At 35.6% G+C, this 18039-nt stretch overlaps 1 protein-coding gene across 3 annotated transcripts; it reads left to right on the top strand.

Annotated features, from left to right (window-relative positions):
* Window positions 1-7264: 7264 nt before the first annotated feature.
* LOC120341034 (NF-X1-type zinc finger protein NFXL1-like) lies at window positions 7265-17584 on the top strand. 3 transcript variants are annotated; one of them, XM_078119951.1, is made up of 18 exons: window positions 7265-7591; window positions 8516-8589; window positions 8966-9071; window positions 9399-9526; window positions 9651-9793; window positions 10345-10511; window positions 11183-11328; window positions 11736-11897; window positions 12192-12383; window positions 12452-12583; window positions 13018-13211; window positions 13734-13827; window positions 14198-14272; window positions 14351-14599; window positions 14751-14917; window positions 15602-15782; window positions 16523-16606; window positions 17090-17584. In XM_078119951.1, exons 1-18 carry the CDS (start codon window positions 7498-7500, stop codon window positions 17336-17338), a joined length of 2637 nt encoding a protein of 878 aa, XP_077976077.1. In that variant the 5' UTR covers window positions 7265-7497; the 3' UTR covers window positions 17339-17584. The 3 variants fall into 3 exon arrangements, with proteins under 3 accessions (XP_077976077.1, XP_077976078.1, XP_077976079.1); XM_078119952.1 differs by having other exon boundaries at window positions 7266-7591; window positions 14354-14599; XM_078119953.1 differs by lacking the exon at window positions 7265-7591 and adding an exon at window positions 8077-8151.
* The last annotated feature ends 455 nt before the right edge of the window (window positions 17585-18039 follow it).

Below are 18039 nucleotides of genomic sequence, written 5' to 3' on the forward strand. Positions count from 1 at the left end.
CGTCTCTTAACGATATAAACAACATTGTTCTGCCAAGGTCTTTTTTCTTTTGCTGTTTTTTTTACATTGACATTTGTAAATCCTTATCTCCTTCGTTAGCCGCGATCTCCAAAACAGACGATGACCTAGAAAGCGGTATTTCGTTGAAATACCTGAAACAAGGGCTAATACGGAACAAATATCTCACAGACCAATGAAGTCTTAAATGCGGGTCTTACTAAAACTAGCTTTACAGTAATATTTTTAGTGGTCAACTCCTATAAATTTGTTCTGAAATTATTGCACCGAAAACGCCTACTATGATATCCCGCCCAGCATGAGATTTGGGAGCTCTGTGGCCACTTCATGTTTTCTTGCTAGCATGTTTACAAAATTGTTATATGTATGCATACACGACCACGCTTTACTGTTGAAAATGAGTGTTGTCTCAAATCAGGTTTTGCCATTTTTCCTAAAATCAATCTATAAATTGAATACTATTGTCTGTATATAAATAAATAAACGCACAGATTCTTCGTTTCTAAGAAAATATGAAATTAAGATAATGAAACTATGTCATTTTTGTAACAACATGTTCATAGCCAAATGCCAGTTTTATTGAAGTATTGTTTCATTAGAATGTCAGAACAAAACTATACATAGAAATCGTAAGTCATGTAAATATGTTGAATATTCGAAAGTGAAGAAGTTTTAAAATCATTATCGTGGCCAAAAATGGTTTTTGCTGTTTACACTATTTAGAGTAAATCGAACATATTCAGCATATAGGGTCTGTTAAATATGATATTGCAATTTACAAACGACGTCATAGGTTACGGATTACATTTATTTTAATATCTCAATAAAGTTATCACTCACAAATTTGTGTCGAATGGGCGATCAATTTTGAGATAGAGTAGCTATGGACGTTTTACAAAATAGGAATTTATCAATTATGATACAATAGTTAAACAACAAATCAAAATAATGACGATAAACGAAATTTTACGATATCACGATCAAAGTTAAAATCAAATAGACTGCATTTGAGCTATTGAGTGGAGATACCTCAGCTTGTCGGTTTCAGTTCCATATCAAAAAACTTTAACTGACAACCTAACAGCAAGTTGTACATACTTTGATCTATGGTGGGCCGTAACTCCTACATGAGCATTTGCCGCAGTCAGTTTGTGGACCGCAATGTCTTTTCGTAGGCCATTCAGCAAACGCCATATACTCGGATGTTTGCATCGGAACATTCCTTGTAAGGCGTTGTGAAATCCTTCTACAGCGTTTGTTGTTCTTGGGGCCGAAGGCATCATTTCAATCTCTTTGGCATAGTTCCACAACCGAGGGGGAAATCTTGCTTCTCTTGGACGTGAACCCATTTGAGGTCCACGAATGTAGGTAGATTCAAATATTGCAAAAGTTGATTGCATTCGAGCGAATCTTCGAAGGTGTCGCAAAGCAAGGTGAAGACTTCGGCAACCTCGTTAATGGGAACAAAAGCCAGAGCTGCCAAACTTCTAATTTTCAGATTGAAAGAGGGTAAACATTCAAACTTCTCTTTTAATCCGATAGAACCAACTTTTCGAATTATAGCTTGTGACAGGTGAAAATAACATCCTTTAATATCGGCCAGAGGAAATTGTGCATGGAATGCATTGATAGCTGCTATTTCAAAATCAACAATGATTTTGGTGGGGTTAGCATTTGGGAAAATGATTTTCAACACTTCCCACATCTGAACGTATGTTTCATGTCGCTTGTCTCGTAATAGGAAATATACGCATGGTGGATAGAATGCGCCCACTTTACAGTGAATTGTATACAACAGGAAGAAAATACCGGGCACCACATCAAATGTACCGTCGCCAAGATATGTGTCACTATCTAGATGTGCAAGTAGTGATCGATCTCCAATGGCCATTATCCGATGACGATCCTCCGGGCCAGTGTCATGCAAAATGATATCTAAATATTCGCTCGGAATATCAAAGCTTGCACTTGTAGGATTCGTACGTGAAATTCGTAATTTTTCTGTCGCCTTACTCTGCGTATATTGACCTCCAGAGTCGACTTGCCTGGCAAGCGCATTAGTACATCTGTTGATCTATTATTCAATACTTCACCTAAAATATATCTTGTCGATGTATTTGATGGTGTTGATGCTGCTTCTTTTAATGTTGCACGGATGATCCCAACTTCAGTCTTAATGCTGTCGCCAGAATGACTGTGATATCCTAGTTCTTTTATTACATTTTCACCGATCGTAACAACAGTCGATTTACATCGAAATTTCCTAAACTGACGGCAGCGCCAATGAGTAGCATCTGAAACCCGATCATTTCGCTTACAATATTCGTGGCCTTTGTAAATCAGTAAGTCGTTTCCTCTTGTGGTCTTGGAAAATGTAGGCGCCATGTTTCCAACTTATTTTCGCAAAGGGACTTGTCATCTTCGCTGCTGCAACGTCCTGAAGAAACAGTTTGGAATTGTCTGCGAGGGAAAAAGGGCATTGATGCGAGGAAAAACTTTGCGCGGGATCGAACTATCTGCGAGGGAAAAAGGGCATTGATGCGAAGAAAAACTTTGCGCGGGATCGAACTAACACATCAATTAAAATCCTTGCTCGCGCTCTTCAAGAGTCGTCGACCGTTCAAAGCACAAAAAAAGCACAGGTGCAATTGTCATGGGTTCAAATGTACGTGGGTTCAAATGTAATGGAACCGTAGAAAATAGTTGTAATAAAGCCTTCGAGTATATAGTCGAGAATTCCATGGTAATATTGATTGTTTTCGCAACGTATGCATTTGGAGAAAGAATCCTAAGTGTACCTTCCAATCCTATATACCAGGGCTACTCAACTATTTTCACCAAAGGTCCGTTTACGAAACTTCAAAATTACTGGGGTCCGGACATTACAGAAAATTTATTTCATCAAATAAACGAAACTTCAAATTCAATATTGAATTAAATACAAGAGCAATGAATGGCTCGCAAATATGGACACAAATGTCGCACATCGGTACCAGTACGACAAACTGTACAGCTGTGTATTTAAATTGTATCAAAATCATTTAAAACTATAAAACGATGCTTATGCTGCTAAAATAAACAAGCAAACGCGGTCCAAATTTTATGGTCAAAAGGTCCGGATTCGGACCGCGGTCCGCCAGTTGAGTAGCCCTGCTATATACTATAGTATATAGCATGGAAGGATAAGGGTGTATATGTAAAGACGCTGATATCCGTAAATGCAAATGCCCATGGGTGTAGATGTTCATGGGTGCAAATGTCTGTGGGTACAATTGTACGCGGGTGTAAATGTATGTAGGTTCAAATGTCCGCGGGTGCAAATGTACATGGGTTCAAATGTCCGCGGGTGCAAATGTTCGTGGGTTCAAATGTACATGGGTTCAAATGTCCGCGGGTGCAAATGTACATGGGTTCAAATGTACGCGGGTGCAAACGTACACGGGTTCAAATGTCCGCGGGTGAAAATGTACATGGGTTCAAATGTACGCGGGTGCAAACGTACACGGGTTCAAATGTACGCGGGTTCAATCTGTATGCGGGTGCTAAAATCCATGGATGGAAATGTATGGTTTCAAATGTCCGTAGGTGCAAATGTCCATAGGTGCAATAGTATACAGGTGCAATTGTCCGGGGTTCAAATTACGGGTTCAGATGTACGGGTTCAAATGTACGTAGGTTCAAATGTGCTGTCACCGCATGTGACATATCTCGAATTATGTTTTTTGTGTGAAATATGGCGAATGTAAAGAATTCTTATGCTTTTATGAATACCGGTAGTACGATGTGGACATAAGGTATTTATAACATATTGACATAAAAATGACTGTTATTTCCTAACTTTTTAATATCGACTTGTACCTTTGATACTGCACACGGTAATTGGTGAGTCATATTATTGTTCCTAAGCCAACACCTATTTTCACTTTTGAGAGGAAAGGTTCACATAAATGAGTTATTCCTATTGTCACCGCAACATACATTGCCATTTGCCCTAGACTTATCTCCAACAACATAATTTTGAAAAAAAAAAATTAGCTTTCCAGAACGAGTAACTCAAATCCGTTAATGCCTGGGGATCAATGACTTCAAGTTGTATACATTTCACCTCTTCCATCGGAATGTTGAATGAACACATGAAAATTTTATATATATATCATGTGTGGACTGCTTGTATTCAATCAAATTGACAACCCGGGCGTAAATTCCTACTACCGATTAAATTATGCCCCAAACTCGTAACGGAGCGTAATACTACGTCAAAATTGCACGACAAACGAGAATGATATTTTTCCAAGCCAAAGAATATATATATATATATATATATATATATATATATATCTTATGCGAGGCAACGCTTGGAGAAAGGACGGGACTTTGAAGCAATGGACCTTTCCCCGAGCATCGACTTCCTTGTTTACTCCGTGACATTGGCCAATCAGCAAGGTGCAAAAAGTGACGTAACAATGCTCCCCTCTCGCATCAGCTCAGACACTTTTCTCACTCAGACAGATTTTCAAGCGTGGTCGTAAACATTGCCTCGTTTCCGCCATTTTGAACTATATTCATTAGTTTTCAGTTGTGTTTCGGAAACTTAAATATAAATCAGATAATTCAATGATTAATCTGTCTTCCTAGGAGTTTTAATTTAATTGCAGTAATAAAAAATTATTGTATAAATAGCTGTGATAGACTAGGCTAAAATTCTTTATCGGTACTTTTAAAAAACAGATTGTTGTATGCGATGAATCATAATGATGGTTTGAAACACATACCCCATTTTACAAGCGCCAACTCGCAAAAGCACTCTTAAAATAGCCCCGAAAATTTGGCAATGGTAAAGTATAGGAAGAATTGTTCGGGGGTCAAAGGTCGGGGAAAGTTCCATTGTTCTCGGTCTTTCATCACAGCGCGATATAATATGTGTCATTTGAACAAACACTTAAAAAAAGTTACGGGTTTTATTATAAATAGCTTGTTAGAGATCAGCGGGAAATATTTCCCGTGGGCCGCAAAAAAATCGTCCGGCGGCTCACATTATGCCATTTAAAGTTTGACATATGGAGAAATAATAACTGCTTATATATATATATATTGTTACAATTTTCATCTTGAAAAGCATAGTGTCTGATTAGATATTTTTATAAAGGTAACAAGCTTCTTGTATCTAATTGAGCATATATGCTATAGTATTCTGACACCAAATTGTCTTCGCGCACAGTAGGCCTACTACAAAGTGTGAACTTCCTCATTTTTTCAAATTTTTCAAACGCTTCATGTGATCCAGCACCATGTTAACGGGTATGAGGTCGAAAAGAAATATTATTATGCGATTGGGGGGGGGGGGAAATCAATTATATGGACTTCTATTTAAAAGCCGCAAAGGTGGAGATATTACGCGTCTTAAGGTGGTATAATCGCTATACCCCCTTTCTCCAATATATTATTCCTACGCTTCCAACTCGTCCTTCAAAAATTTGCATCCTCGTTACCGCATCTAAATAAATCTTCCATCCAGGCTTGATTGAAGCAAGAAACGATTGCATATAGGTATAGTAGATTCGTTGATTTTAAAAAAACTTTTAAATATATGAATTTGCAAATTTTGGATATAAATTGGGCATCAATCCCACAGGTTTTTTTTCAAATGCAGTGTTTCCAGTTTAGAAAATATTCCATATTCAAAAATATCATTTCAGAGCGTATTCTAAATAGTTAATTTTATATTCATCCGATCTCCATATTTTTGTAGTACCGTGTTTCCCCGAAAATAAGACTGGGTCTTATTATAATTTTTTTCTAAAAATTAACACTAGGGCTCATTTTCGGGGAATGTCTTATTGGACACGTTTAGTGGCCATAACGATAGTTTCAAAATTTTGTTGTTATTGTTATTTTCTTTCGTCATTATCATCAAAAAATCGCTTTTCTCTTCGAATACTGGACCAATTGCTTTGAAATTTTCAGTGGTTAAAGATAAAATTTTTCTCCAGAAGGCTATTACTTTTTTTTTCTCGCTATGACGTCATCAAAATTATTGCCATTGGGTGGCGCTATGTGTCCATATTTTTGAGCATAGCTCTCTTGTATTTTCATTTGTCAAAAACAAAATTACAAAGTAGAATAGCACGAGATTTTCAAATTTACAAAATATGAATCCATACTTATACATAACACGTTTTTATTCTAAACAAGAGAGCTACGCACAAATATATGGACACGTCAGACCAGAGCGAATCAGTCCTTACCGGTACCTTTGACGCTACCGGTACCCTCAAAAAAGTTCCAGTAGCAAGAATTTTGCAGAATCAAAACGTACAGCCAGTCATGACACTGACTAAAATCCGTGTTCCCATGGATAAAAAATAATACAGCAAAATTTTAGACGAAATATCAAATTTCATAGAATTCACGCAAAATTTTGAAATAAATAAAAGTAATAGCCTTCTAGCGAAAAAATTAATCTTTAACCACTGAAAATTTCAAAGCAATTGGTCCAGTATTCGAAGAGAAAAGCGACTTTTTAAAAACGTGTCAAAGAACAAGAACAAGAACAACAACATAATATTGAAACGATCGTTATGTCCACTACGTGTCCAATAACGGCAAAAGATTGTTATCAATCATTTAAAACGTGTAGAAGAGATTTCTTGCTATTGACCAGGTAAAAAAATTGCGTCGTTCATTAGGTCTTATTTTCAAGAGAGGGTTTTTATTAAAATCATTCTTAAAATTCAGCCTAGGTCTTATTCTCAGGGCAGGTCTTATTTTCGGGGAAACACGGTAGCAATGAGTGGCGATGCTACTTTTTATTCTAATTTTTGAAGTGGAAGTATTTATTTTTGAGAAAAAGTTTTTTGTTTTTCCTGTGGTTTTTACCTGGGTGCATCCTATTTTGCGGGAAGAGAACCCAAAGGTTGGTACCGCGACAAGGTTTCAGTCTCTGAGCTGCTATTTCTTATCGCATATCTGTAAGCTGCTGCTTTCACGGCATGAAGACTCTTCCTTGCACGAACCTTAATTACAAGCTGCATTAAATCTATTTCCCCTGAATCTGTATTGTTTTGAAAAATAATAACTAGTGTATTTATATACAACTACGTTATACACTTGCCAAAAAGTCTCAAACACAACATCGAACACAGTGTTTATCAAATTGCTGGACTAGAGCAATGAGCATGTATATATGCTCATTGACTAGAGTGATTACTACCGGAAAATATGACCTTTTGACTCGAAATGCGTTGGCGCACCGCGGTGTGAACAAGTTCAACACACTGCGTTTGCGTCTGCGTAGAAATCCTACGAAACGCATTGCGTTGGTGTGAATGGGCCTACGACGGGCAGCGTCGAACGGGAAATAGCCTATTGCGTACCGGTAGGGGTGATCAGTCGTTCTTCAGTTTTGGTGTTGATATTTTCAAAGGTATATTCAGGTAGTAGAGTTTAAGTGTCGGATTCCGTTGTTACCTGAAAGTTTCCATGGATGCCAGACAGTTGATTGGCCCTGGCAAGGGTCGTGGAAAGGGAAGAGGTCGATCCAATAGTGGTCAAATGGGAGGTTATGATGGAAGACGTGAGTACTGATAGACCTCTACCGGTATATATAAATATTATATACCCATATTTCTGGGGTCTCCTGAAGTACGCGCCGCAGGTACTTCAGTACTTATAGTTGGCCTGTCTCGACAATTTTTGCATATCTAATATTTAACCCCCACATGACTACGGCATCCGGAAATTACATCACTGCATCACCATCGCGTCATAGAGCTTTCTAAAGTCAGAAAGTATAGTTACGATCGTCCGAAATGGCATCTGTGTAGCGATCTCTCTTTTATCGCTGTATCGATATCGTTTCGATGAGAAATACGGTAGTCTAGCTTGCTCAACTTCGGATGATTGTCTGTGCAACCATCCGTATACTTTTGAGGGCCGTATTACGTCATTGCGACTTCGCAGTGATGTAATTTTTAGATGACGTAGTCATGTCTGCATGTGGGGGTTAGAAATTACACATGTAAATATTGTTGAGCCAGGCCAACTAGAAGTACCTGCGGCGCATACTTCAGGAGACCCTATTTCTGTATTTTGACTACCCCAAACTGCCAAAGTACTAGACCAGAAGAAGAATAGGTATGACATGAGCTATTGGTGTTGAATTTTTAAATGGATAAAAAAAATCAAAGAAGTTACCACATTCAGACATTCCAGCATTTTGATACGCACAGACGCTTGACTTTCTGACTGTGTTCTGATGTTATAGACAAAAGATTGATATAAAATTGTAATGTATATTAAGAGAATTTCATATTGCTGTATTGCTCTACATGCTGACATGCAAACATGTCACACAAGCGCAGAGACTCTGAAACATGTTGGCCTCACATAGTATGATAGTAGTTGATGAATTCAGGAATTTTTCTATTGATAATGAGTTAATGTATAACAGTATAAATTAACATACAAAATATTTTAACTTGGAAACTTATTTTTACAGATACTTCTTCTTCAATGTCCACTAATGCTAAAGCATCGGCGATCTTCGAAAACACAAGAATCCTACATGCACAGGTAGCCCATACAACATAAATGAATAAGTGATAATGATTAGAGAAATAGAGTTTGAATGTAAATAAATCCAGGGCTTGTTTACGTATTTTGCATATTGACTTTGATAAACTTTTATGAAGTTAAAATTATGTTAATTAATGCTTATGTTGATATTTCAGTTCTATATCCAGTGTTCAAAAAAATAGTCATATTTCTACTGCAATGTGGAGACATGTTAAAGTATCGCTTGTCTAGATCATCTTGAAACTTTTTGGATTTTTTTTATGTTTGTTTACTGAAATAATTCTCAATATGTTTATACTTCATGAATCATTTTGAGTGTTCTTTTTACTTTTTCAATTGCATTTGTTACTCCTAAAATTAATTTTGCTTCCAGGCATCTCAGCAGGCAATGAAAAATCAAGATATGTATGAATCTTCATCGGAAGAAGATGATTTAGACGAAGATCAGATTTTGTCACAATTGATGAAAAATTATAAAGGCATCAAATTAAATTACTTTAATATTATACTTAGAGCTGTAGCCAGTATTATGGTATTTAGTGAATGGTTTACCCCTTTTTACTGATCATTAATTTACATATAAGAATGAGCTGTTGTATGTCTATCATTTTTAATTTATGTTAATAAGAGTAAGAATATAACATAATTGTTTATCTTAATAAGGCTTTTCCTCAAATCATCAAAATCGCTAACTTTAATATTTATGTAAGAATAATTCTTTAAAAAAACTTAATTTTTATCTGTTACATGACTTGTGGCAAACTGTAAAAACTTGACAACCATTGATTTATCTGCTTTTGTTTTAGGTACATTGAATGGATCTGATGCAGATGATAATAATTCCATAAGTACCAGACAATACTTGTACGAAAGTTGTCAGTCTGGAGCAATAACATGTCTTGTTTGTATTTCAAGTGTAAAACGACAAGAAGCAGTAAGTAGCAGGGAACTTGAAGATTGTGATGATCTAATATTTTCAGATAAAATTAAAATTTGTATTGACTTAGTCAAGCATAGGTGGATGGGGATCTGATCAAAAAACTTTTTCTTTCATTTAGATTTGGAATTGCTATGGCTGTTTTGCAACATTTCACCTGAGTTGTATACAGAGGTGGATAAGAGAAGGTATAGCTAGGAAGAGTGTTTTATCTGATGAACATTTTCCTAATAAGGAGCATCCTTGGTATTGCCCCAAATGCAGGTAATGCTAATTACAATCGGTATATTTTTTAATGAAACATTTCCATATTTACTTCTAGTGAGGTTTTTACTGTTTGTGAGTCAACAAGGAATTTTTTGGGTTCAGCATTGCCGTTTCAAGTCATCACATTGTGGGTTTCAATGAGGTTTGAGCCCGATATATGGAACTTGCAGTACTCCCATAGTGTGTGTACCTGGTTAGGGTCAGGCAATAATTTTATTCCGATTTTCCTTATTCAAGTTCGGGGACTGTCTATGTTAGACAAGTGAATATACCCCCTGCCCATAGGTTTCAGTCCCCTCAAACAACTTGGTACAAAATAGACGAGCAAAATTAGTTACCTCCATAAAATTTGGTATTATTTGAAGTCTTACGAAAGGGACTGCCTGGCTGGATTATGCCTGACTCTGAGCAAGATTCAAAACAATTGATTGTTCAAATGCATTATTAATTCAGTTGTCACTTGTCAAGCACAAAACTGACTGCTATTTTATAGTTTTCCTATCTTGAATTTCCGTTTATCTAACATAATATTCTTATATCAAATGTAGGTTCGAGTACAAACAACATGAATGTCCGACTCGTTATATTTGTTATTGTGGAAAAGTTGAAGATCCACAATTCGATCCATGGTTGGTACCTCATTCATGTGGTGCAACATGTGAAAGGCTATTAAGGCCGACTTGTGGTCACAAATGTCTATTGCTTTGCCATCCAGGTAACTACTCAAAAGCTTGTGATGATCTGTTTTGAAAATAAAATTGTGATAATATGCTCCTTGCTCATACTATAGTGGGTGGCCGACCTACTTTCGACCACGGTCGATTAAAATCTTCAAAATAGCTCACGATCTACTGATCGGTAATACGTTCATAAAGAAAAAACAAATGGGTACTGAATATGTGAATCACTGCACAGTGCACACACACATATAAAAATTCCACCGTTTCCAATAAGCTCTGTGTGTGCATTCTTAATGGAATCGACACAAAATTAGTATTTTATATACTGTATGTTTATATTGTATTTTGCGCATGTACACAACGGCTTCAAGGCAATTTTTTTGGGTTATGTTATTAAATCCACTCAATAGACGCGATCGACATCATAATTTTTTTTATACTACTGATAATCACAAATCCAAGTTCCAACTTATTTCATTGTGATTCATTATGTGCATATATGTGATGAGCATGCATCAAAAGTATATAGACCACTGAGAATAATTATAAAAGGTGTTTTTCAGAATAAAATAAAATTCAAATTATTTGAGACTAAAATTTCAGTTCATTTCTATAATGTATTTACTTTTAATTGATTTATTATGTAAATACATGGCTTAGTGCAAAAATAATAGTGTTATTTAAACATTCGTGTAATCTATCCAAGGTCCGTGTCCTCCTTGCCCCAAAATGGTCAAGACAAGTTGCTATTGTGGGAAGAAACCTCAAACTGTAAGAAGGTGCGGAGCTGCTTCATGGTCTTGTGGGCAACAATGTACCAAACTGCTGAGCTGTGGAAAACATAATTGCAAGGTGTGTTTTGGAAGAAATATTCCTAAATGCTGCAAGTAGACCTTGATGTAAATCTGAAATCTCTGCTCGTTTGGAGCCTTGTTCATAGTAATTATGAGAAATTTCTTCTTCGTTTTAATAAAAAAAGTTGTATAGTTTGTTATATACAGAAGAAAATTTATTCAATGCAGATTCATGTACCCTTACTCTAAAGATAGATCTGATCTTTAAGGAGACGACTGAAGTGCCTGAAATTAATGAAACTATAAGAAATTATACCGTTAGATAGCGCACTAGTAAATAGGCTACCGTTTGATGCGTTAAGTTGAAGAAGTTCAGGTTCAGGTCACCATTTGCAAACCAATGTGTGGTATAGTTATAAATAAGTGTACAGTTGAATCTTAAATCCGAGCATTTTTCTTGATAAGGATAATTGCCATGAAGGCATTTGCGCAACTTGTCCACACACAAGTCTTCAATCTTGTACTTGCGGGAAACACAAAGAGGAAAGACCTTGCTCTGATCCTAGGTGGAAATGCTCTGATGAATGCAATAAACTACTTTCATGTGGAATTCACAAATGTGATAAGGTTTGTATGCGAGTTTATTATTTCAGGCTTTTTAATTCATTAACTGTATATGAATTGCATCCAGATGATTACATCGTATTTCGGTATTTTTTTTTCAATGTTCAGTGAATTCGAACTGGTAATCGATCTAGATTCAAACAGTTATTCTATTAAAATTTTTCTTCATTTTGATTAATCCATTGATTGACTTTACAAATTACAATCATGTTAATTCTTTGTAGTTATTTCTGTTGTTACTTCTTGTAGCATTCCTGTTTCTATATTGTCGGTAAAACATCATTATTTTTTTTCTAGGTCTGCCATACTGGAAATTGTGGGAATTGCCCTAGGTCAGGCTGGAGGACATGTCCCTGTGGTAAAAGCAATACCAACGATCTTCCATGTTCAGAGGATGTTCCTACATGCAATGATACATGTGGCAAAAGTCGTGGATGCTACGGAGGACACAAATGTACACGAAGATGCCATTATGGCAGTTGCGGACCTGTAATTATTTTTCTCAACTAATTGAATCATTGTGTTCGCTTTGTAAACAGTCTCTCAAATCTCTTTAGTGTTCGGTTGTCATTGAAAAGCAATGCAGATGTGGGAAGAGAAAAAAAGAAATGCCTTGTCATAAAGAATTCACATGTGACATGAAATGTCAAAAAATGAGAGATTGTGGAAATCATCAATGCAAAAGAAAGGTACAAATTTCTAGAACGTGTTTGCAAATGTAGTTTAATGAAAATAACAATCCTATTAGACCCAGATGTTCTAGAATTTGTTTTCATTGAATATCATTCATGATTGGACAATGTTCAATTGATGACCTTCATTTCTCTCAGATATACTCTTAATACACCCCAAGTTTAAACTTCTCTATTATATTATAAAATGATTTAATAACCTTTTTTCTCTCTCAACCTCAAATTTAAACTGAATTTCAATTATATGGGACTTCTACTAGAAATCAGCATAGAAGCAGTTATCCATAATGGTATGTTAAAGTATATCACTTCAATAATTTTATATATACCATTTATACCAAACTGGGCACATCACTCGTGACGCCATGCTGTATGTTTTCAATTGGAATAAACTTCAAACATAAGAACAATATCCCGGAAATATTTTTCAGTGTTGTGAGGGTGATTGTCCAAGATGTGAACAAGTTTGTGGACGTATGTTACAATGCAAACGACACAAGTGTCAGTCAAATTGTCACCGAGGTCCTTGCTATCCATGCATTTTAACATCTCGTGTCACGTGCAATTGTGGCAGTACAGGGATTACTGTTGTATGTGGCAAGGAAAAAACAACAAAACCGCCAAGGTACTACTACTACTCATATAAAATAATATGCAGTAATATGCAAACTTAACATAAATAATGTGCCAGAATAGACCTGGGCTTCATAAGCAGCGTCTGCCTCCTTATCATACAATAGCCTATAAGGTTACCAATATAAACAATGAATAATTGTGAATTCGTCCTACTGGCACTGATATTTACATGCCTCTTTATCATACAATATAACGGTTACCAATATAATTAATGAATAATTGTGAATTCGTCATACTGGCACTGATAAATTTTTAGTGTTTTCATTGTGTTTCCCGGTAACGTATTATTCTTTATGTGTTGTATAGTTATGTTTCATACTTTTTAAAGCCTTTTATAAAATATCACAAAAATAATTATTGTATATTGTGGAAAATTCTGTGATATAAAGCCTTCGGGGTGGGGAGGGAACCTTGTTAAATTTATAAGATCATCATAGGCCATTTTACGCAGATATATCGTCTGACAATTCTATTTTTCATTGCACTAATCAATTCTCTTACTTATTTTTAGGTGTAAGAAACCGTGTAAGATTCCATCATCTTGCCATCACCCCACAAGACGACCACATAACTGTCATTTTGGTCCGTGCAAAAGATGTACGCAGGTAATTGCATTTGCATGTTTGATCTAAATAAAGCAGTGGACATGCAGAATTAAAGGTATATTTTTGCATTAGTTTGAAAAATATTTGCATATACCGGTATATATATTTATATTGCACATAATTCAATTGCAATATTTTGAGACTTTAGTTATAATTGCATTATACATTTTCCTGACAATGATTAGATCACATATATATATTTATTATTTTCATTCTGTCTCTTTTTTCCATCTACTCCTCCATACATTCGATTATTTTGATCTTTTTTCGAAATACTGGTAATTGTTGGAATTGTTCTTGGAATGATTTGAAATATCTTACCAGTTGATCTTCACTATCAACATGTGAAAAAATCTACTTGCATTTCTAGGTTTGCAGTATTGTGATGAAATGTGGACATTCCTGCCCTGCTGATTGCCACGATGAAGTTTTAGTGAAAAATGAGGTAATTTCGGCATTTCAAAGGTCATTTTAGAGAGTGAATTGTTGATAGTAATATAATTTCATGGTCTGTTTTTTTAAGCAGGTCAAAGCAGCCGGACCGTGGGAATTGCCTTATCAATCTGAAACAACTATTAAGTGCATACCTTGTCCTCCTTGTAAGTCTCCTGTTCCCAAAGTTTGTCTCGGAGATCATGAAAGGTCTAATTTGCCATGTTTCGAAGCAAGGAGGTATTGCTGTGGCCGGAAATGTGGTCGTCTCTTAAAATGTGGAAATCATACATGTTCTCTCTTATGTCACACAGTGGAGGGTTCCTTAGATCAGAAAATGGTAAGATGTTATTCTCAAAATCAATTATAATAACTATCAGCAACAATCATACTTACATTGTCATTCAGACGTTATACATATCCAATTTTTTTTATCATTTTTCAATTTTCCAGTTGGAACTTTTATAAAAACATTTTTACATTTTTTGCAGGCTGGTAAGAATTGTGCTGCATGTGAAGAGCCATGTACAAAACCTCGGCCAGAAGGCTGCATTCACTCGTGTTCACAGCCTTGTCATTCTAACCCCTGTGAACCTTGTAAAAAACGTATCAGAAAAAGATGTCACTGTGGCCTTGTTATATTACATCACCTTTGCAGGTTTATTTTTGTTAATAAGTTAACATGATAAAATTCTGTCATTCACTTACTTTTATGGAGTGTGGAAAGTGTTTGGCAAACATTGTTTTTTGGGTACTCCTGTAGTATGTGTACCAGGTGAGGGTTAAGCTATAATTCTATTATGATTTTTCCTAATTTAGTTCTACTAGGAGTCTGGGACAGTCTGTGTTAGCCAAGTGAATATACCCCCTGCCCATAGGCTTCGGTCCCTTTCACAACCTCATATAATGTAGGCGAACTAAATTACTTACCCCATATAGGTATACATACTTCTGGAGCACCGTTTTTTGTTTGAATCATGATCACAACTAAAGATTTCCACTCAGTGGCCTGGTTTTCAACTTTGTAGCAAAGAAATATGATTGCACTCAAAATGTTGAACAAAACTTCAGCGTAACTGAAAGGGGATTCTATCCAGAAATATAGGAATCACCTGTCAAAGCTTTCAATACAATAAACAAGTTATTCTAACGAAGCAAAAACGATTATTTTAAAATCAGTGGTGAACAATTTAATTCGTCTATTTTATATCACTATTTTATCATATGGTATAGGAAACAACTTTCATTTTTCAAGGAGTACCTATTTGCCCGAGTTAGCTGAACTAAAATATGTTATTGTAATTTTCTCATTGCATTTTTAATATATCTTTTTTCTTTGCAGTGAATGGACAGCTGCCGATGACCTTACGAAACTTGAGATTGAGTCTTGTGGCAATAACTGTCCCAAACCATTATCATGCGATCATTATTGCACAAAGCTCTGCCACCCAGGACCTTGCCCTGGTCCAGAAACATGTACCAAGAAAATGATTATCAAATGTCCGTGCAAACGAAGAAAAAAGGTTTATTTTTAGATTCACATTACGATAAATCAAAATTTTTGTGAAGAAAGATTTTTTAACCTGAAGCCATCTTAAAACTGACAATCTTTCTTTTTTGTTCCTTTTCTTTTTCATTTGTAAATAATTCACAGCAACGCAGTGCACAACTTTCTTCCACTTCTAACAAAAGTGCTGCATTGACAAATGTTTTGTGTTATGGTCGTATGGTTGGGAAGCGATTGTTCATTCTGGCTATAAAAGATGATGATGTGACAGCATCGTAAACATTTATATCGCTTATTGTACTTCAATGGAGCTTGACAATATTAACAATTTAATTCCTTATGATTTGGTTTCTGCGAGACTAACTACTTATGCTTCTTCTATGTTTTTGTGCCGGTGGATCCGTATGCATATAATACAAAGATGCTGTAGCAAGAGTAAGGATAACTATCCTAATAACAATAATATGTTGTGTTTTGGTGTTATAGTTGCAAAATTTTGCTGAGTTTCATATTTTTAAAAATGTGGAAGAAATAACAACTCGTAAAAAAATGTGACTATCATTGATGAAATAATTGCAATGATCTTTACAAAAAAAGTTGCTGTATAATAACCATATAGTTTTCATACTGAATTAAGCTCAATTGTTGAGGTATATGTTATAATACCACTCAGAACATGATCGACTTTTTCATTTGATTATAAAATCTATTGACTGGTCTTCTTGATATTTTGGTGACAGATGTTTTCTTTTTCAGGATTTTGTTTGTCCAGAAGTTCGAAATGGAGCAAAAGTGGAATGTGATTCAGTGTGTGAAGAAATAAAAGCAAAGTCAAATGCGGTATTTTTAACTAAAGATTTTGTTTAAGCATTTATTTGTAAATAAATGAGGAATCTGGATCGAAACAACTGAGGTCGAGGTGCAGAGCTTCTGTTTTAATCAAACCTGGGGTTGTGTGTCTAGCATTATATTTGAGTTGTGGTAGTATATACCCCCATTTATTCATTGTTGTTTGTTGATCTAGGTCGGTGTTGCTAGTATCTTCTATCTCAATTTTATCATTTTCAATTACATAGGTACCCGCTATGTTTTTGAAAACTCCAGCTGAATTTGTCACTTGCATGCGTCACTAGAAACGACGTCGTTTTAGGTCAATATTTTAAATCTTCGTTTTCGGGTCAGCGTATAGTCTACCCAATTATGAAAAGTATGATATAATCAATCTCCCATATCTTATTTGTCTGCTTACATTTCTGTGGTGTTTGGGACATTTTTTATTTATAATACTTGCGCGTTAAGTACAATTTTGAATAATTTTTGTAGGAAAAGGAGGAGAAATTGAGACAAAAAAAAGATGAAGAGGCCAGAATTCGGCAAATAGAATTAGAGAAATTCGATCGAAGAATGCAAAAAACCTCAAAATCTCGCAGACGAAGAAAGTTGTCTGATCAAGTCGATGATGATAGCAACTCATCTATCATTAGAAACAAATATTTTCAAATACCGATGTTCCTCATTGTGATATCTGTTTTAGTTGCTTTTGCATATAATCTAGTTTTGCAATCCAAATGATTTTCATTGTGTATTACTCAAATCGCTAACTTGCATAGCGCAAACTTCTAAATTCTTTCAATCAATCAAACCTAACATAGGGTCAATCTACATAAAGTACATCAGCAGATGATGTCTGGTGACAAAGTAACAAGAAATATGTTTTATTTAGTGTTGTATTTTCTTTTCTCTGAAGTCAATTTATGTGTTATTTGAAGTTTAGTTCGTTGTATTGTTAATATATGGTGTTCACTATTTATCATAAAAGTGTAGTGTATTTCACGTGTGAATGGGGTGGCAATATAAATGCCCAAGGCTTAGCTGCCTCTGTATTTCATCTGGGAGAACTGAAACTGGCCAATTTTATACGCATTTGTATTTCTTGAATACCATCTAACTACCCTATAGAAGACGCATTTGCTTGAGCAGTTAGGAAGGCTATAACCTGTCCTTCGCATCATATCAACAAACATTTCAGTTTTCTTTCTGGAATGGTATGGAAATATGAGATAGATTTTGTATCCATCCCAGGTATGATTAAACTTATTCGTTACAGAAGCAGACCAACGGTCTATTTGGACCACCCTAGAAGATACCAGGGAGTCGAGGAATCCTCTGGTAGACGAGGTTCCCCCATAGCACGATGCTTTATGTAGAGCAAAATTTGGTTATTCTCATAGACAGTATTATTTATCACTTTGTATGTGTACCAAGTTAGGCCA

Source organism: Styela clava, chromosome 14, assembly GCF_964204865.1.
Source record: "Styela clava chromosome 14, kaStyClav1.hap1.2, whole genome shotgun sequence".
NCBI classification, from domain to species: domain Eukaryota; kingdom Metazoa; phylum Chordata; class Ascidiacea; order Stolidobranchia; family Styelidae; genus Styela; species Styela clava.